The 22,883-nt window shown below is 34.2% G+C and overlaps 1 protein-coding gene across 4 annotated transcripts in view; it reads left to right on the top strand.

The window, feature by feature from the left end:
• TYW3 (tRNA-yW synthesizing protein 3 homolog) overlaps positions 1 to 6,331 on the top strand; it is a 34,655-nt gene extending 28,324 nt beyond the window's left edge. For 2 of the 4 annotated variants that reach the window (XM_015142343.3, XM_015142351.3), the window contains one exon: positions 5,864 to 6,331. In XM_015142343.3, coding sequence (XP_014997829.1) covers positions 5,864 to 6,080 — 217 coding nt within the window. In that variant the 3' untranslated portion in view covers positions 6,081 to 6,331. 4 annotated transcript variants of the gene reach the window in all.
• Positions 6,332 to 22,883: the final 16,552 nt, after the last annotated feature.

Here is a 22,883-nt window from a genome sequence, read left to right as displayed (position 1 = left end):
AGCCCAGCACCACAGGAACCGTAACTGATCAATTTGAAGGCGGCCAGGGAAGAGGTGCACATTGCCCCTAGATGTGACCTATCAGAGATTACCTAGACTTTCCTGTTTAGGGGAACAGCCTGGTTGACTTTTTGTCTGATAAATATTTCACTTCTCTGGCTTAGGCTAGTTTAATACCAAACTCTTGTCATGGATTAGATCTAGAATTGCCGTAACTTTCTAAGTAGGAAGGTATAGCTTTCACTTCACATCTCCATACTTCTTTTGTTCTTCATCGTTACCTCCTGGCAAAGGAAACTTTTATATTATTTTCTTTTACAACTTTTTCTTAAGAATAAAGATTTTATATAAAGTAGTAAATATTATGCTGTCTTTCATATATGAAAGTAATGCCACTGACCTGCCATCAGCTAGATGCACAGTTTTGAGTTATCGAAGGAGTAATAGCCATTTTGATGTCATTTATAATTTTCTTTTTTTCTTCTCCCCACCCTTTTGGCTACCTCCATTCAGTCAATCGCTGCCTGAATATCTCTTCAGTCATTCTGTCTCCATCCATACTGCTGCTTTTCTCCTTCACAACCATCGCAATAGCCTCATTCAGGATGCTTCTAGGATGCCTGTCTGCTAAGCCATTCTTTATCAAATCATGTTTGTAAAGTGCAAAGGATTCCTATTGCTTAACTTGCATGCTTAAGATTCTTTAATACTTAGAACTTTTTTTGAAGCATTGAAGGCCAGGAGTGCTAGTGGTGGCAGTGTAAAAGGGTGAAGTGAAGTAGAAGTAGGCCACCGAGGCAGAACTGGGTTCAAATCCTGGTTCTGAGTTACTCAGTCTGGTTCCACCAAATTGCTCAACTCTCTGGACTTCAATTTTCTTATCTCTGACTTCTGGGAAATACCTATCTTAAAGAATAATTATTATATTCATTAGGTAGTGTATTTATAATGACTGCCCTGACCCTGTTATGTTTTGGACTCTCAGGACAGGATAGCCCTTCTCCGTCTTTGATTGATGGAGAATAAACCTATAAGCATAAAAATATCACCATCCAGGCTTTCTCAGCTGGGGTTCCTCATTTGAACCACACAATTCACCAAGTTATTTGAGTGACTATTTTCTGAATTCTCTCAAGGATTTTATGTAACATGTACTATTTTAGATATGTTGGAGAGAAGTTAATTCATTACTTACAATGGATGTCTTAGGATACTAGAGCTTAATTTTCCAGCCACACCCTGGTTGAGAAAAACCAAAAACCTGACCACAAAATGCTTTGAGCAAGTATTCTAACTAAAGTAATACTTTTAAATAAGCAACAACCCACTCCACCAGACTACAGACTACTATACGTAAGTATTTACTGGTACCATTCCATAAGTTTACCACTTACTAAATTGTAATCCAGTGAGACTGTTTGCTAAAACATAGGAGGTAGCAAATCAGTTTTCTCCATTTCCTTACTTGAATTTTAACAAGCTTATAAATAGAGCCCAAGATCAACTAACTATACACCTGGTGAAGTTAATTGAGCCACATTCACCAACTATAAAATCAAATTATGCTTAAATCCATTGACTCAAAAATATGTTTTGAGATTATAATGTGCATGCTGCCATTAAGAGCCATGCTTATCATATAAAATCAGGGAAAAATTAAAGAAGGGTAAAAATGTCTTAAGATACTGATTAGAAGATTACATGTGAATTTAGAAAGTGAGAACAAATTAAGGAGCTCCTTTGGGAACAGCTGTATGTTCAACCAAATGCAGAGAAAGAGTTATTCTTCTGATGTTGACAAGAGAAAAAAATACTGGAGGTGATGAGTTATGCAATCAGACATTAATTAAGTACTAAGATTGGTTTGCCAAAGGACCAAAGTTTCACAATTCAGAGAATTTCAAAAACTCAAAAACTCTTGAGAAACATTTCAGCAATAAGAAATATTGTAGAAATGTGAAAACTAGACAGGTAAAATATTTTTAATAAAAAGAAGGCCTTATTCATGAGAAACAATTCCTAAGCCCACTTCTTAGTGGGAAGAGACTTATCCATTGGGTTCCTGTTTCTGGAGCTGTCAAGACAAGACCTTCAAACAGCAGCCTGCTTTATAAACAGCTAATTTGGAGACTGGAAGAGACAGGAACTGGCACCAGATGTAGGAAGACAATCCATACATAACGATCTAGAGAACTTTGGATAGCTATTGACTAACTACAAGAGGAAGGCTATCTTTGAATCTGTTAATAAGCAGTCAGCACATGGGTCAGATGAAACCACCATCTGGCTATGAGTAGCATAAAACTAGGCATGTTCTTTTCACCAACTGTGTAATGAGAAAATATTACATAAAATGCATAATAAAAGGGCAGAATATATTGTCATGTAATATTGTTGATAAAACAAATCTGGAAGAAAAGTAATTGAATCCACTTTCAATGGTTGATTTTTTTTTTTTTTTTTTTACTCTATTTTGTGATAAAATGTACGTAATAGGAAATTTACCATTTTACCAGTGGCATTAAGTGCATTCACATTGTTATGCAACTGTCACCACTGTCCATCTCCAGAACGTTTTCATTATCACAAACTAAATCTCTATTCCCACTAGACACTAACTCTCCATTCCTCATACTGCATTCCCCTGGTAACCACTATTCCATTTTCTCTCTCTATGAATTCCAGTATTATAGATAATTCATCTAAGTGGGATCATACAATATACATCCTCTAGTATCTGGCCTATTTTACTTAGTTAATGCAGGATTTATCCATGTTGTAACATGTATCAGAATTTCGGTTCTCTTTAAGACTGAATAATATTCCATTGTATTTATAGACTGCATTTTGTTATTCATTGATCTGTCAATGGACATTTAAAGTGTCTTTGCCTTTTGGCTATTGTAAATAATGCTGCTCTGAACATCACTGGTGATAAATGATGATTGATGGTGATTGTACAAGTATCTGAGTCACTGCTTTCAGTTCTGTTGGATATATACTCAGAAGTGGTATAGTGTAATCAAAGAAAGCTTCATGGAAGAAGTCACTGAGCAGGGCCTAAAATGCAGGCAGGGTTATTATATGAAGAGCTCTGCGGAAGGGGGAAATAGCATGATAGATAAAAAAGAACAGCATGAACAAAGGAGAAAGAGATAGTGCTATGTTTTGGCTTTGTCTCCACCCAAATCTCATCTTGAATTCCCATGTGTTGTGAGAGGGGGCTGGAAGGAGGTAACTGAATCATGGGGGCAGGTCTTTCCTGTGCTGTTCTTGTGATAGTGAATAAGTCTCACAAGATCTGATGGTTTTAAAACTGGAAGTCGCCCTGCACAAGCTCTCTTCACTTGCCTGCTGCCATGTGAGACATGCCTTTCACCTTCCACCATGATTTTGAGGCCTCCCCAGCCACATGGAACTGTAAGGTCATTAAATCTCTTTCTTTTATAAATTGCCCAGTCTCAGGTATGTCTTTATCAGCAGTGTGAAAACAGACTAATACAGTAAATTGGTACCAGTAGAGGGGGCACTGCTGAAAAGATACCCAAAAATGTGGAAGCAACTTTGGAACTGGGTACCAGTTCCAGGCAGAGGTTGGAACAGTTTGGAGAGCTCAGAAGAAGGCAGGAAAATGTGGGAACATTTGGAACTTCTAAAGACTTATCTAATGGCTTTGACCAAATTGCTGATTATAATTTGGACAAGGAAATCCAGGCTGAGGTAGTCTCAGATGGAGATGAGGAACTTATTGGGAACTGGAGCAATGGTGACTCTTGTTAGGTTTTAGCAAAGAGACTGGCAGCATTTTACCCCTGCCCTCGAGATTTGTGGAACTTTAAAGTTGAGAGAGATGATTTAGGGTATTGGGCAGAAGAAATTTCTAAGCAGCAAAGCATTCAACAGGTGACTTGGGTGCTGTTAAAGGCATTCAGTTTTATGGATCTTTGTTCCATTTTACCGGTTGTTTTGGTACCCTAAGGACCTAGCTTTGAATTCTCAGGTTCTTTAACGGTTGATTAAAGTAAGGCATGCATTCTTTTTTAATTACTTTTTTTTTTAATGTGATGAATGGCATCTGTTATTTGCCAAGCACAGCACTAGATATCAACGTGTACAGTGATGAGTGTGTAAGTTCTTGAAAATGGACAGGATATGTACTCATCGTGTTGTATATGTATTAGAGTTAGGTGATGTATTTAGGAATAGGTGGATATTTGGAGTTTTCGAGTTTTATAGGCTTTGTAAGTAGAACTTAGCCTGTTTATTGAATCAAACAAAGATGAAAATTGGTCCAAATAGAGAACTATTCTGTAGATATCAAAAATTTCCTGCCATAGTCTCCCATTATAATAGGACATAAAAGTAAGATGAGATCTCTGCAGTGGCAAGGGGGTTTCTTAACTTTCAGATCATTCTAATTTGGGACCTAGGATAATACATTTATAGTTACATTTTTAATCTGGGGTTATTCATTCATTTATTCAATATAGTCTTACTGAGGATGCCAGCACTCTACTGCATGCTAAGATATAACAGAAGACAGATCCTTGGTCTCTTGAAGTCTATATTCTATAAAAGTAGTCATTTTTGATAACTAATTCTCTGGGTACTTACATATATCATCTGTAATCCTGTGACAACCCTGATAACTACAGGATAATAATATCCAGCTTTATAAATATGAAAAATCAAGACTGTGGGAAATTAATTGGAATTAGCTGACATCCTCCTTCCCAAAGGAATGTTGGTATCAAATGCATGCAACACACAAGCTGCCTGCTGCCTTCCAACATAGACTGAAGGCTACTGTGTCAAACAGAGTTTTGTGTTAGGTGTTAACATGAGGGTAGAAAAGAAACGAGGCCTGGTTTTCAGAGAGCCTACAGTTTATTGTATCACAAAACTAACACTAAAACTCCAATAGAAAAATGAATAAAGGGAAAGAATAATTTACACTAAATATTCAAATAGCTAATAAATGAGAAACATTCTATTTTACTTACAAAGAGATGAAAGTTAAAATAATGCAATATCATTTCCACTCATCCAGGTAGAATGTACTTTTGGGTAGGAATATTGAGTGTATGGGTGTAGTGATCTCTCTCAAGTGCAGCTATTAGAAGCATATTTCTTTGAATATCTATTGTGGAAAACAAGCAGTATTTATCAAGAGTCTTGTAATGTTTATGCCCTTTAACCATGTAATGATATTTCTAGGTGTCTGTAGTAAAGAAGTGGCTAAAAACTCACATCACTTTCAAAAATGCTTACCACATTTTTGTTTGTATCAGGAAAATTTTGAATATAAATAAAGGCCAATCTAGGTGACATAATGTTATACTGCCGTTCTCAATAAATGTTAAACTTGAAAAAACAATGTAAAACTTTATATGTAATATTCTAATTGTGAAAAAATAGGTATATGGATTAATAAATACATTAATTCAGACTACATTAATAAACTGAAAAGAAAAATATTGAAAGCAGTTATTTCTAGTTATGTAGAGGTGATCTGTATTTGTAACCCCATATATTACACAAATTACCTAAAATGAGCCATTACATTTATGTAATTATAATTCCATTCTTTTTTACCCTCTTCTTCGACCCCTACATTTGGGATGGAAAGTGAGGTAGGACAGAGATTGTCAAGAGGTGATTCCAATCCAATTTTCAGGGCTGTTCTTAAAGAACTAAAGTGCATTTATTTCCCTATAAAACATATTATTCATTTGATTTATTTTATATTTATAAAGCTAATATGGGACATAGTCAGATTTACATAACTTATAAGCTCTTGGTGTATTTCCATCATTTGGTTTCAGTACACACAGATATAACAGTAGTACTTATTTCTTTACAGGTTTTATAACTGCCTACATCATGCTTTGGAAAGGGAAACTATGACTAACTTACATCCCAAGATCAAAGAGAAAAATAACTCATCATATACTCATAAGAAACAAAGAAACCCAGAAAAAGCACATGCCCAGTGTATTACTAAAGAAAATGATAAAGAACTTGAAAATGATGATGACGATCTAGGAATCAATATTACCATCTTCCCTGAAGGCTACTAAGCTTTGGTTCTGACGTGTCTTGGTCGTAACCTTTCTAGTAGGTTTTATAAAGCTGCTCTTTATAAGAGTATTTTAGTTTGTTGAGTGTACCAGCCATTTAGAAAAATAAGATGTAATTTCTCTACATTTTAGAGAAACCTATCTTATGAAAATAGATGTCTTTTTAAAATAGCTTTGTGTGTTTGCTCATTGAATACTGCCTTTTTTAGTCACAGAGATTTATTGCAAAAATAAAATTGTGATTTTTTTAATGACTCTCTTTTTATTTGTTTTAATGTCTACTTCTGTAAAACAGGAAAACTAAGTACACCTTTTCAAGAAATGCTTAACATCAGAGATATTTAAATAAAAATTATAATAATATTGCTTTTAACTTTGAAACCTCCAGCCTTTAAAGGAGGGGTCAAAGTTTGCTTCTGTTGCCATGGAGTCCAGTAACAAGTTTTTTCCTCCCTTTGGACTTTGTGGATAAAGAAACTGATACATTTTTGTTCAGGACAAAATATCTGAACCCTCTCTCCCCAGCATTTTTCACAAAGCCTACCACTGACACAGTCTCTGTGAAACACATGGGCGTAGTTTTTCACTAAGCCTGATGAGAAGTGACTACTAAGACCAAGCATCCTAATAGAACGAATGTGCTATGAAAAATTTTAAGGATCAAAAGCCTTGGGTTTGAATTCTGACTTCTACATGGAAGTTAGAGGTCCTTGAGCAAATCATTTAATTTCCTAGGGCTTCTATTTTCTCTTCTCCATAATAGTGATTCTATTACCTGCCTTATTTATACCATAGGAGTGTTGCCAGTATCAAGTTTTAAAATGCGAAAGCATTTACTAATAGATCATTATGCACATCTACTGTTTTAGGATAAAATGAGAATGAGTTCATACTATTTTTTCAGAATGTACCAAGTCATAAAAATATATATTTAAAGGGAAATTGCTAATCATGGAACTAATAAATTATAAAAATACTAGAGTGTCAAATTATAAAAGGTAGTGAACGTTGAGTTGTGATTTGGGCATTTCCTAATATTGTTATAGTTTATCTAAGTTAACTACGTGAATTAGATTTGCCCCCCATTTGCTTGTCTTAACAGGTAGCAGTTTGTATTCTCATTTTCCAAATAGGTAGAATTCGTGGACATCTGTTGTCCTCTAAATAAAATCAGAGGCGGTGTCCAGGCAGCTCTGAAGTTATTGTCAGGTTTTTTTCTTTTTTTTTTTTTTTCATTGTTCTGGACTGGTCTCTTTGGGGCCTATAAAATAAGATGCTGATATTTACTGACCTAATTTCTTTTAGTATTCCCACAACATTTAGGACATCTTCAAACAATCTTTTGTTTCATTGTTTGAGAAACGACTTCCCCTGAGTCCTCGATCTCCTTGCTGTTCTGCAGCATGTGGTGCTGTTGGCCATTCTTGCATTCGTGATCTGCCCTGTCAGGGCCTTCCTGAATGCTGTCTTCTGAATCACCTCGCTGTTTATGGCAAGTCCTTGGTTCTTTTTCCCTCCAATACTTGTAGCAGTTTTCAACATTTATTGCATCTTGAAAAAAATATAAAAAGAACCCAGGAATCTCCAGGGAGGGACACTAGGTATTATATATACATATATACATATATATATATGTGTGTGTGTGTATGTATATACTCAGAAGTGGTTTTAATTGTAAACCAAAGGGTAATAACTTTGTAGGCATTACCAGATGTCTGTCTTTGGCCCTCATTTTGCATTTCTTCATCCCAGCCATCACATTAATTCCAGTAGACTTAACCCATCAGACGGTGATTCCCAACTTTCTTGCCCTGACTGGCCTCCTAAGCTTTGGCTAACTGCTGGATCTCTCCAGTAGAGCTGTTATTTTCTAAAACTTTTCTCTCTTGTTAGACTTCTCCTTTCCTTGGGCTACAGAGAACAGCCCTTGGTTGCGAATTTTTTTTTTTTTTTTTGTCTGAGCCCATTGACACTTTCAGTTTGCTGGCTTTTGCAGTGCCTAGTCTAGGGTATGTAAGGAGGAAAAACAAAAAACGGGAACTTGCCACTGTGTTGTTCTTCAGATCCCCCAAATCCCTATCTGGTCCACTTTCTTCTCTCTACCTGTCAGAGTCTTATGTTTGTTTTGTATACAATGCTCAGAGTATTTAGTTGCAGTCAATAGAAGGAATAGAGAAAAGTATGCCTATTCCATCTTCCCAGAATCAGAAGTCTAATTTTAAGAAAGTACTGATAATATCAAATATCAAATTGTTGGGGTACATTGTTGAGGACACTTTTGCAAAGCCATTCAGATAGCCACGGATTCCTTATTTCAATGCTGTGCCCCATCTTCCAGCCTGTGTGCTTTGCTGCTCTCGCTTCAGGCTACTGGATCCTCTCCAGCCTAAAGGAGAGAAGGAAATCCCTGGAAGCCTGTATCCCGTGCCCCCCACCAACCATACACACACTCATTGTCTTTCCTGCACCCCCCACTACACGTGCACACACTCCTTGTCTCATAAGCCAGTAATGACAAGTGTGGAGCTTCAGACTATCACTTTGTTGCCCAGAGGATAGGCCCTGCTGCAGATCTTCCAAAGCAGAATCTTAATCCTGGAGCCTAGGAATCTTTATTTTTCAAACAGCTCATCCAAGTTTTTCTGATAAAATCAGCCCAGCACTTTTAGAACTCACTGATAACAGACTTATTCCTGAAGACAGCATTTGAGGAGAAATTGAAGATTTTCTAATGAAAAAAAAAAAAGGGGGGGGTCACATGAACAGATGTTGCAGTGTACCTGTGCCATAGATTTCATGCGTACACTTTATAGGAGAGTAAGCAAGAGCTTAGGTAAGCTATAGTCCTTACCATTGGGTCTAAGGCAGTGTCCAGGAAACCTTGGCAACTTGTTCAGCTGTGTAAGTTGAACTCTGTACCACTTGGGAGGGAACATTCCCCTAGACGACAATGTCAATGGCGCTCGTTGAAGTTGTGCAGTGCACATCCTTATCTACCAACATATACAGCAGCCCTTCTGGGAAGGGAGTTTTGTCAGGAAAGGATACTCAGTGTCAGAATGCCTGGAGCATTTCTTCTAGTCTAGTGGACAGAATATGGAAATATCTGCCTGGCAGTACAGTAAATGAAAAGAGAAATGAATAGTAACAAAAAAAAAAGTTATAAATAAGAACCATAGGAAAGACAGAGTGCAGGTGGAACAAGCCTATCCTGTGGTGAAGTGACAACACATTCTACAGTGTTAAAATCTCTCTAAGAGGCTCATTGACTTTTCTTCACTCATTTAAACTGATCTCCAAAAGAACTATGTATTTTAAAGATTCCATAAACTGACATGTGAATGAGGACCAAGAAGAGAGGGGCTGCTTGCCAATCTGTTTATGTAAGGTAACAGAATTACTTTGGTTAGTAGTGAGGAGATACCAGGTGCTGGCCATAAAACTGAGAAGACATTGAATCCCATTCACTCCTTAACATTCCTTCATATACAGTCATGAGCTATGTAACAACATTTCAATCAATGATGGACCATATGCCATATACCATATGGTGGCCCCGTAAGATTATAATGGACCTGAAAAATTCCTATTGCTAGTGATGCGGTCATTGTAAAGCTGTAGCACAACACATTACTCACATGTTTGTGCTGACAGTCATATAAAACTGTGGACCATACAATTATGTACAGGGCATAATACTTGATAATAAATATGTTACTGGTTTATGTATTTACTATGCTATGCTTTTTATCATTATTTTAGGGTATACTCCTTCTACTTAAAATGTTAACTGTAAAACAGCTTCTGACAGGTCCTTCAGGAAGTACTCCAGAAGAAGGCATTGTTATCATAGAAGATAACAGCTTCCTGTGTGTTATTGCTCCTGTAGACCTTCCAGTGGGACAAGATGTGGAGGAGAAAGACAGTGATACTGAGGATTCTGACCCTGTGTAGGCTTAGGCTAATGTGTGTGTTTATATCTTAGTTTTTCACAAATGGTTTTTCCAATGTTAAAAAAAGTAGAAAAAAAAGCTTATAGAATAAGGATATAAAGAAATATTTTCTATAGCTGTATAATGTGTTTGCTTTAAGCCAAGCATTATTACAAAAGAGTCAAAAAGTTTTAAGAAATTAAAGTTTATAAACCAAATGTTCATTATAAGCTAAGGTTAATTTATTCTTGAAGAAAGAAAAAATGTTTAATGAAAGGTAGTATAGCCTAAGTGTACAGTGTTTATAAAATTTATAGAGTAATACGTTTATACAGAACATCCTAGGCCTTCACATTCACTCACCACTCAGTGACTCACCCAGAGCAACTTCCAGTACTGCAAGCTCCATTCATGGCATGTGCCCTGTACAGATGTGCTATTTTTCACCTGTTATACCATATCTTAATTGTACCTTTTCTATGTTTAGATATGTTTAAGTACATAAACACTTATCATTGTGTTACAGTCGCCCACAGTAGTCAGCACATTAACATGCTGTACGGGTATCGTACCCTAGAAGCAATAGGCTCTACCATGTAGCCCAGCAGTGATATTTGCATGACTAAATCACCTTACAACCCATTTCTCAGAACATGTTTCTATTGTCAAACAACACACAACTATTTTATTTATGTATTTTCTTTATGCCTGATCAACAATATCAATAACTGAAACACAGCAGTTTAGTAATAATTTAATACACACGATAACCTACCTATTGAGAATGGCTTTATATTGGTTTTCATTGTAGTGGATCCATCCAAAATAAAAGTAATTTTTTTCCTTCCTCCAGGATAAAGGCAAACATTTCTTCCTAAGGTCTGGATTCTCCATATCACCTACAAGTTAACTGCTTTTGTGTTCTAAAAGAGAGAGGAAAAATGAAGTTGTCAATCTTATTGAAAAAAAAAAAAAGAGGGAAACTAAGGAACATGCTTTTGCTTTTGAGGTCCTAGGCCAGAAGTCATAAACTATGACTTGGCCAAGTTATGGCCAAGCAGATATGTTTTGTTTGGCCCACACAGAGTATATTTTTTCTAATTGAATCAACATTTTAAAATATCATGATTTCATATTTAAAAATAAAAAGTGCATCTCTGTTTTGTGTGTGTGATTTTATTGGGAGATCTGGCTACAGCAGTCTCGCATTCCCGCAGGACAACACTTAGCCAGTCAAGTACTAGCTCCTCCTTCTGGATAAGACTTGGTTTCCTATCCACCCCAGACCCAGCACCCCCTACTGGTTCCCTGTCACAACTGCTTCAATCATTTAAACATTGTTTGGTCCCTGTGGGCACCAACATTGGCAAACTTTGGTTAGATCTTTGGGGAGAATTAAACTCTATGACTATGTTAGTATATTATATAATAAATGAGAGATGAGAGCAGGACCAGCTATATAATTTTCCAAGGACAGTGCAAAATGAAAATGTGGGACCCCTTATAAAAGATTTAAGAATTACAAGATGGCAACAGCAGAGCACTAAATCAAGTACAGGCACATCTAAGCACGGGGCCCTATGCAAGCTGCACAGGTTGCACATACGTGAGGCTTGGTGCTTTAAGGGGAATCGGTGTCTTCCCACTCAACTGGGTGTTTACCCCTGCTTCCCACATTGAGAAAGATGCAGAGTGCTGCAGGTTCTGTGAGGTGCCAGGACTTGACACCTGCTCACATTTGGCATCCTTAGGTTCCAGGACAATGAGTAGATGTTTGGAAGCCTGCAAGGATGGATGTTTTGGAAGCTAGGGCAAAGGTCTCAGTGGCTACCCTTAGATGGAGTAAACCATTGTCCTTTTCAGAGCCACTTGATTTCAAATGTGAACAAAGGCAGTGATGAGCACCACGTTTTGAAAACAAGGGCTTTCTCCATTTTGAGAGGAGTTATATGATTTCCTGGGTTAAGTGTTGAAGAACCATGAAAAATGATCACCATCATTCTTCTTATAGATGGGCCCTTGAGCAGGCTTTAATCTGATTGGAGTTGCGGGGAGTAAACATTACACTCCCATATAAGGTGTATAGTAGTGACTATTTTTTGGTTACAGTTTTTGGCTTCAAAAAATGGGCTTTGACCTTCAGCCCTCTTCTTTTCATACTCTACTGTGCTTCTGTCAACATTCACGCTTCTCTAATACAATAGGATTTTAATATTCACAAATGCTAATGTTTTTAAACTTAGTCCTTTAATGTCCTAGGTTTTTATGCATTCTATTCTTGCTAAGCATGTATTTCTCAGCCCTTTTTGGTTTTGCCTTTAATGTGGTTGAATTTAAACTATAACTGTAACTCATTGTACATTTTACTTATTTATTCATTTATTTTAATAACAGTTTTGGAACAGTTTTAGTTTACAGAAAAATTGAGAGGAAAAGTTCAGATAGTTCCCACATACCCACTTATCTGCCTGCACACAATTTCCTCTATTATCTTATTTATCCTACATCTTACATTAGCATGGGACTTTTGCTACAATTGATAAGCCAATATTGATATTTCTTGACTAAAGTCCATATTTTATGCCTCTTTTCATCTCTCTTCAATTCTGTTCTCTCCTTCTGGGACTATTAGTCTATTAGTCATATATTATACCTACTTATGGGTCTATTCTCCATATTGTCTAATCTTTTAATCCCCCTTCACCAGTTTCTCTTCATCTATATGTGTGTCATTCTGTGTCATTCATTCGGGTTATTGTTTAGGTAACTCACACCCTCTTCAACTGTGTCTAATCTACTGCCTATCCAGTCCATTGAGTTTTACATTTCAAAGATTATAGTTTATTATTTCTAGTTCTTTTTGGCTCATTTTCAAATCAGAGACAGATTATTTAAAGTTTCTAATAATTATTTCTTTCTATATACCTTTTCCCAGATATTTCAATAAATTGTATTTACACAAACATTTCATACACTTGTATATTACAGAAATGATCTACGTTCTTTAGCTATTCCAAGGATAATTGAAAAGAATGTCATCACCACTACCAAATCTAAGCCATGCAAGAAGAAAGTAACTATTTTTCAATAACCAGATTGTTTACATGCCATTTTTATTATTTATTCATTTACATGACTAATATGTATTGAGCACCTACTATATGTCAGTCACATGCAACAGGACAAGGTCTCTGCCTTCACAGAGCTTTCCTTCTAATAACGTTATTAAAGACTTTGTGTTGGCACTTGCCTAGGATCTTTAGTGCTCTTTAAATTTTACTTATCAATCAGGGCTCAGCTCAAATGTTACCTCTTTTGGGACGCTTTCCTAAAAGCTCATTTCATAATTAACTTCTTCCATTCCTGTTTTTCCATAGCACTTTCCCATTACTATATATACATAGCATTTTGTTTATACTTACATAACCACACAAACCAAGGAGTCTCTTGATAGCTATTAATTGCATACATACGTATGTATCCATCACCACCATCCTATTAAACTTTGACTAACTGAGGGACAAAGCTGTTTTTCCAACATTTTTATATCTGCAGCGTCTTGGACGTCATTGTTTTTTTAACAAGTACTTTCTATTCTGGTTTATAAATGCATTGTAGATGGGAGAGTTCATGAGTATTATCTAATTTATCATTTTATAAGCAAATGACAAAATCCCTAACCAAATTCTATTACTATTCACTTCTTGAAAGAATCTTGAAATTGATAAAGTTAAATGACTGAAGTTAAAAAAAAAAAAGATACTTGGAAGTCACTAAACATGTGCATAATACTATTCTTTATATCTCACGAAATATCCAAATTTCCAGATGTTAGTATTTCAAGATATACCTTGTGACTAAACGTGATATATCTTGTCTTTATTTTTTCACACTAAGCCTTTTGAAAGCCTTTTTATTTTGAAATAATTTCAGATCTATAAATAAGTTATAATAGCATGAAGAATTCCTGAATATACTGTACCCAGAGTGACCATTCTCTCTTTCTCTCTCATATATAGACATATAGTACATATGAATAATTTCATATATAAACTTTTGAGAGTAAGTTAAAGATATTTTACTTTTACTCTTAAATATTTCAATGTATATTCCCTCAGAACAAGGACAGTCTCATATAATCTCAGCACAATTATAAAATCAGGAAATTTAACAGTTATACAACATAATTATATAATCTACAAAACTTACTCAAATGTCATCAATTGTCCCAATGATATTCTTTGTAGGATAAACTGAATTGCATTTTGTTTCATGTTTCTTTAATCTTGTTTAATAGTAAGTACATAATTGGTTATAAGCCTTTGTGTTTGATAACATTTATAGGCTTGAAGAATACAGGAAAATTTAATAGCCATCAATTTATATTTTTAATATTCATTTTTAACTAGATTCAAACTATGCATTTGGGGCAAGAATATCATATAAGTGATGTGTTCTTGTCAAAGCATGACTTCAGTAGGTACAGGATTTCAGTTTGTCCCATTATTGGTTATGTTAACTTTGATCTCTTGGCTAATGTGGTGTCTGCTAGGTTTAACGGTAATTTTCCCTTTTGTAATTAATAAGAAATTTGAAGGATGCTCTACCTTGAGAATATGTAAATAACCTATTTTTATCCAACTTTTACCCACTAGTTTCAGCATCTGTTGATTATTCTTCTGCAAATAAGTTATTACTATGATTGCAAAATAATGATTTGTTACCTCCATTATTCCTTCTACATTTATTAATTGGCATTCGACTTTAAAAGATAGCTTCACTTTCACACACTCTCCCCACATCAACTATCATATGAACTCATGGATTCTTATTTGATTCAAAAGCTTATAATCCATTGCTATCATTATTTATTTTAATGTTCATATTATTCCAGATTTGACCAGTGGGAGTCCCTTCAAGTTGACCTCTGTCTACTTTTTAACATATCTCTTTTAGTGTTTGAGCATTTCTTCATTATCTTGCACAAGGAGGCTTTCCAGGCTCATCTTGTACATTCATTGCCCCCAGCCATAGAATCAGCCAAAGAACCCCAATTCATTTTGGTGGGAACTGGCATTTAGAAACAAAGTTCCTAAGCAGTAAGTGTGTATATGACAGCATTTTCTCTTTTTTAATTATAGAATTATTCATCAGTCTATAATAATCAGTAAATAATCATTATTCAAAGGTTAGATCTTAGAGTTTACATCATCCATGAGATGTGTTGACAGAAATGACATATAAAGCTGTCTACTAAGTTCATTTCTCTGTCATATAGCAGCAGGAATGTTCACATTAATATACTGAAATAGTCTCATTATATTCATTTAATGAATTCCTTTATTCCTCAGCTTTTCATACCAACTCCTACCTATTTTCTGTGACATGGTAAGACTTAAATAAATTGTCCTTAACTCTTTGGAGAAAATAACTTTGCAGAGATCAAGAAATATTGGCTAATTTCATTGTACTTAACAATTGTCAATACATTATTCAAACCTGTTAATCTTCATGGTTATTTTTAATGATGCTTTGAAATGAGGCAAAAGCAAATGAATAAGTCACATAGACTAACCAATCTCTCCTACAGCCACTATCTCCCACAGCAATAGGCACATTGTCAAATTGAAGTTTAATTCATAGGTTCTATGAAACGGTGGATAAGAAGGAAAAAGGAGAAACCAAACACTCACATTGTCTGATTTTTCACAATTATCCACCAGGTGGCAGAGTACTACACGCAGTGGACACAGCAGTTTGCGCTTCATTTAAGACGGAGTAGGCTTTGGTTTGTGTTTTTTTTTTTTATAAAATCAATTCTATAATATTTTGATAGGTTTATTTTTAAGAAAGAATAACATTAGGAAAACATAATTTCTGCTTATCCTTCTAATAAATTAAATTATCTAACATCAAAGGATAATTTGGTTGTATGGTATTTTAACAGCAAAAGCTATCCAGAAGTTTTCACTTTGTTATTAAAGTATGCCATTAAAATTATGTTATTTCTAAAGAGTAAAATGAAAGAAATATTGGGAACAAGATTTACTTCAAATTTTTAGGCTGTTTCCATCTAAAACCTGCATTTAGTTAAAATTGTGAAATCATTTAAAAAATCTTCATATCTTTAGATATATTATTCACACATCATGTATATATGTAAGGAATTCATAATCAACATCATTTTGTACAAATTCAAGGGATAAATCTTATTTATCCTATTCTATCCAATTTCATTAGAGGCCTATATATAATAGACAGGGCTTATTTATTTGTGTATAAGTCTCTAAGGAAATTGTTCTAAACAACTGTAACTAAACAATTACAGTTAAATGTATTAGGATTATAGATTTTTGTGTCAAACTGTTTGCTTTTATACTTTTAATATTTCCATTCCTCACGCAGTCCTGTTTATTCTTTATGTTAACTGTAATGTTCAATACTTGAATAACAAATAGTAGTTACAATATTTACCTACATTTAGCCACCAAGTCTCTAAATAATCCATTGCTTCCAGTTTAAAACAATCATTCTAAGATTGATAGTAATTAATTCCTAATGGAAACTTATTCTAGATTTTGTACAACTATTGATAGATTATTTTTGATCTCTTAATTTTAAGGGATTTTGTGACACTGATTTCTCTTTGTGATGGTGTAAGTAAAATGGAATATACACTTTCAGCTTAGAGAACACTGCTGAGGATTTCAAAATACAGCACAGCTGAGTACTTAGGATTACAATTTTGGTTGGTGGCGGAAAAGTAGAAATAAATTAAGAGACTCTGGAAGTAAAGTCTGATAAGAAATATTGTCCTTCATGCAAAGATAAAAATAACCAAATTCTGAGAAGCCTTTAGCGATTTGTTCCCTTGCTACTGCTAGTGTGTGTTAGATTTAGTCCCAGTAACGTCTGGTTTATCCTTGTAATCTCTAGTTTGCACTTTTTATTTGAAAAACAAAGCAGGATTTTTCTTAAATATCACATTTGTATTTTCACTTACAAACTTTTGGAGGTATTTGGCATGTGTTCCTCCGTGAACTTAGCGTTTTTGCTTTCTTGCCTGGATCTCCGTTTTGGATGCTAAACTTAACTGCTTCCCCAGACTTCTATATTGCACTCTTAGTAAATCAATCTCCTAAATGGGAAAATATTATTTGTGGGGACATTCTTTCACTCAAGGGATGAAGTATGGTTATTTAAAAGGGTTGCATTTCATCAGCCACTTCTATAGTCACTTTCTTTTTCTGCCTTTCCATATTTTTTAAATGGTAAAGCTACATATGATCCCTTAACTCGGTTGGTTGGTCAGTGGGCTGCTGCCCTGTTGATGTTGAGCGTCTAAATATAGAAATGAGCATATAGCTTGCATCAGTTCCAGTATCATGCCTTCTTTCTATGGAAAATACACGATTCAATTTAATTATATAATCTGTCGTTCTCTAAGACAGGGCTTCCAACAGGGCTAAACAATTCCGAAGCAGATTTGTCTCTTTTTTTAAGAGGGCTAATCAGAAGGGATTTGTGATATCGAAATCACTAAGAGGTAATTATGAATGATTTTGTGCAATTCAGAAATGAAAAATTCTTCCCCAAAGCCCCAAATCTTTAAGTCTATTTTGTTTTAAAATAATGGAAATTTGTTTCTTCACTTATATATCATGTTAGCATTGTTAGATGAATTTCTTAAATGCTAAAAATGAAAATATACTTCTGCAAGAAAAGATGAATGAATTTTAAGTGACAATAAGAAATGACATGTAATGTAATTCTGGAAGCAGAAATTTCCACAATGATAAAAAACAAGGGAATTTATTTCATGAAAATAATATTAATAATGGTTTTCGACACTGAGATTTTTCATTGTTTCTTTACAATCAGAGAAAAAAGACATTTTTTCAGAAAACTTTCCTTAGTCTGTTGACATGAACACCAATTTTTGCTATTAAAGTAGAAACTAGTAATTACATTTTTAAAAATGACACTCTGGTAATTATACATTTAAAATATGAATCCTAATGTTTAATTAGGTCATATGACTATAATATCAGCTTGCATTAGCAGGAGATTATCAAATCCTAGCAATTCATTCCATAGAGCAATACAAGTTAGAAAAGACTGCTATAATTGTGAGATTTAAATAGAATAAACCATAATACAGTACAGTATTCTTTAAATATTTTAATGTTTACTAATGTTATTGAGTAATGAAGTTTATCATCATGGCATATTCTTCTTAGATAATTACTCTGGTAGCAATAAGCACATAAGAAGGTTGGTATTTTTTTTTCTTCCAGGAAAGCTTTCGAATTAATCTCAGAGCAGAGTTCAAAACATGTATTTGAAAGTGGATTTCTATATTTCTAATATGCATATGTATGTAGTATTATTTATTTTCTAAATGTAATTACATTGTGCTTGGATGTTAGGTAAGTAATTTTTATTTTTAACCCATATCATAAATCTATAAATCATTAGTTCTTACTTTCATTTCTTTCTATTTTTCATTTATAAATAATGCAGTGCAAATAAAACCTCTTATTCTTAAGTATCTATCTCATTTATGATTGATAATTTCTAAAAAGCTTAAGTATATGCCTGTATTTTGTATTTTAATATTTCATTTCACATTAATTATAATCAGTGAAGGTTTTTTGTTAATTTTTGTTTTAATCTCTCCTTGCTTCTATAAACCACACTGATTGGTGTTTACTAGCTTTGGTTATTTGATATAAATACAAAAAGAATCATAGTAGAGTTTAGTTATTAATTATTGGATTGTAATGCAATCCTCTTTCAGCAATAATTTTCTTAGTAAAGAGACCTCTATACAATGTACATGTTGTACTTCTTTGATACCCTGTGAGAACTGTATTCCTTAATATTATATTTCTACCCCAAAGTTTGCTCTTTAAGATATAAAACTTAAGTGGCTACCACAGACTTCATTTATGTAGGTTTAATGAGACAGTACTTTTAAATACTTAAGTTTCAGAGTCTCCTTATAATGTATCTAATGATTTGCACAGCTAAAACAGCTTGAGTACTTTTCCATCTAGCCATAAAAGCTAGGATTTCCCATATATAAGTAACTTTATTACTCAAGAAACTTGTCTTGAAATTCTTCCACACATTATCCTTGACGATGCTACCAGAATTTTTATTAAAAAATCTTTCCTTTTTCCTTCTCGTAGTTACATCTGCTATAACTCATGGCTATAAATATATATTGTATAATGAAAACAAAGTCCTTTCTGGATGACAAGAATCTCAAATTGCTTGAGTGGCTCTGAGGATTAGATATTCTTTTATTAATGGGCAAAAGAAAAGTGATTTCCTTGATCATACGCTTTGATTGTGTCTCTTTGTATTAACTAAAGCAGCCTATTATATTAGAGGCACAGACAAAATGTGTGCTAACATTATTGTATCTATTGATGATATTTGGTGCCTGTGATTCACTGTAAGGAACCTATTTCCTAACACTAGGGGTCATTTCAGCTTGTGGCAACAGTGTATGATATTTAGTTTTAATAAAAGAGAGTAGGAATATGACATTTCCTAGGAAAACATTATCCTGGAGAAACATTTTCCTGGGCTAGGATTCCTAATTTTTCCCCTAGTCAAGGTGTGAACAGATTCTGTTACAGTGTCTACTTTTCAAAAGTAAAACCGAAAAGTGCTTTGGGTTTCTTATCTCGAGTTCATTTTTGTTAATTCTGCTAAAATGTTCAGGTTCCACTCCTGAAGGCATCATGTTTCATCTCACCTTTTGCCCCTGGTTGCTATTTACTATTTTGTCATCTTTAGAGATTTGCTTGGCCCTTTTCTTCAAGCCCTTATATTCTGATCCTCTTGAGTTACAATGGAAGTCTTACTTATTTTTCTCTAATTTTCAAACTGCTCTGAAGTATAGCACATGCATCTGTTAGAATAGAACTGTGTTCTTCCCTTAACAAAATGAACACATTCTATTATAGCTCAGATTTTCTACCCTTAAAAGTTTTTAGAATTTCAAGCAGTTTCTTAAAAGTTCTTTGCTTTTCCTCTCTGGGACTTAATAATATAAATTACTTATTTATTTTTAAAAAATCACTTTAAGGGCATGGTGCTAGACATGCAAGATGACATAAGAAACTATTTTTTTTCAGAATAGCATTATGTATTTTCACATGAGCTCTAGATTATGTAATATGAATTATGATCCTGTTTATATTGAATGGAGTGGGTAATTGCAAGCTATAAATCATTTCTGCATATCTGAAAAATTTAGCTGCCTTATTCAAGTTACACACATAAATAAAGAGAGTTTTATTTGTTTCTTTAAATCTATTTTTTTTAGATCTGCTTAAAATCGGCTGTGCTTCAGAAAGCATGGTATATTATGTTTAACCTTTTCAATCTAAAATCAAAATATTTCCTTTGATTCAAAAACTAGATATGTTTTCCATATCTAGCATATCCTAACATATGGAAAATTCCAAAGAAAGTTATTTTTTCTGCTAAAAATGAATAAGTGATAAAAAATGTTTATTAAGCTTACATTGATGCAAATGATAGAGAATTGCCCTTTTTCTAACTTAGAATCAAAATTACGGCCTGATTTTCCAGATATGACAGTTGCCCCATATATAGCTGTAACTGCAGCAGAGGCCTGCATTCTGCTTACCAAATTCTGTTATTCGTTACCTACCTATAAAAGGGAAATGAAAGAACAATACTGTGTTTTGGTTCTGCTAATTATCTATTCAGTTTTAATTAGCTTGTTTTAATTTTGGAAATAAAAGAGAACGAGGCATATTTTCAATAGATGGCATTTAACATTCTCAGATCTGAGGACAAAACGGTTCTAAATTACAGATAGGTTTTATTATAAAGATAATGGAAAGTGGCAAAACACAAGGAAACAATATTAATGCTTACACTTCAGGCTTAAAGTTTCATGTTAATGTCAAGCATATTCTATTACCAAAAATCACTGATGCCTTTAATACATGAGGCTAATGTGCCACATTCCTAAAAATGCATAATTTAAAGCCATTTGAAAGAATGATCTTGAAAAAGTAAGTTATAATACAAAAGGTATTGTAGTCAGATATGGTCAACCAAGTTCTATTTTAATCTCTGTCACTGACTAGCTGTGTGACCTTTAGGAAATTACTACCTTACTGTAGCCTCTGTTTTCTCATTTGTACAATAATAAAGAGGCTGAATCTCCAAAATGGTATCCATGTAAAAGGAGCCTCATTTTAAAATATTAATGAAATGCTTGGCTATATATATATCTTTCAAATATATGTACATATGTACATACACATTCTAAGTTAGAAGCTAAAAAATAAGGTTGCAGATAATGACTGTATATTACAATATTTTCAGTAATAAAAACCTTATCTGATCCAAATTCATCAACACTGAAAGAAAAACAAACTCAGTGAAGCATTTAAAGGTATTATCTTTTGTGAAGTCAAATTCTCTGAAAGGTCAAAATCCTTTCCAAACAGTGCTACTGAGAGAGAATCACCCAAACTTATTTGGGAGTATTATAGGTAAATTATGCAAAAGAATTCACAGCTCCTCTTCCTCCTTTCTTCTTTAGAGACCCTTAATTTTACCACATTGAAACATGTGACATGGCATACAATATCATCTTTCTCTCTGTCTTCTTTTTTTTTTTTTTTTTAAAAAGCACATTTTCAATATATATTAGTTGTTATTCTAGCATAGTGGCAATGGGATTTGATGTCATGAAAATGGTAGCCCACAAGAGAAACACATTACAAAAGCAACTCCTTTCCACCCTTCCCTCCCCTGAAATAATAACAATTTGCTAAATTGTTGGGAAGTTGTTATAATTCCTTTTCCAAATTATTACTCGCCCTTTAGATTAGAAATGAGGCTCGGGTTAGCAATCAGCTATAAATGGTAGGATTTTTCAAGTAAGAAGCACTTGTCTGATTGTGAAGTGGAGGCCATTACTGCCTTGATTGGGCCTTTTTTTTCTTCAGCTTGCTTGATTTGTGGTTGAGAGCGCATATTCACTCCTGTACTGTGAGCAATCAGAGCCTCCCCCTCTCCTTTTTGCCCAGCGATTTAGGGTCCACTACTTTGGCACAGCTGCCACCTTTTAGCCTCCATCATACAGAATGTATCTCTCTTTAAAAAAGGAGGGGGGGATGGGAGCAGGTAACGAATGTACATTTGGCTTATTAATGTGCCTATTTTATATTTTCAGAGAGAAGTTTTTCGCTCTAAATAACAGTCATGTTGGAACTTGAACTTCTACACTCAATAAATAAGTTTGGAAAGCGACTTGAAGCTTGTTAGAGCATATTTCCCATTTCTCTATCCAAAAAGCAAACAAACAAACAAACAGGTATAGTGGTACAAAGCTGGGGCTGAGGCATCAGAGGGCACACTCAACTTTAACACTAGCATAGTCTTTGTTCTCTGGAAAATAATACAGAAACAAGAGCTTTCTTGTTTGCTTTGTTTTAGAGGGCATTTTATAAGTTTTTCACCATATTTAAAGCCTATAGAAAGAAGGTATTTAAAAACTCTTTAAAATAGAAACTTACATTATTGGGTTCAAAAATTACTTAATACTTCCTCTAAGTTTAAAAAGATATATTCTTGTCAACAGTAAGGGATATTTTTATTAGGAGTTAAACTCAGCTCATTTTATACCTTGAAACTTATTAGAGAATCACCAAAGAAACTGGACTTTCAATGTTAGAATGAGCTGATCATCTTCAAATAACAATACACATGTAAGAATCTGTGCCCTACACCCCTCTTCTGCTCCTGTTCCCCCAAATTAAAATGTCCAAATAACTTCCACAAAATGAATTTTCTTAAAAACACTCTTGAG

Source organism: Macaca mulatta, chromosome 1 (assembly GCF_049350105.2).
Source record: "Macaca mulatta isolate MMU2019108-1 chromosome 1, T2T-MMU8v2.0, whole genome shotgun sequence".
In the NCBI taxonomy this organism is placed as follows: domain Eukaryota; kingdom Metazoa; phylum Chordata; class Mammalia; order Primates; family Cercopithecidae; genus Macaca; species Macaca mulatta.
This window is presented reverse-complemented; position numbering and strand designations above follow the sequence as displayed.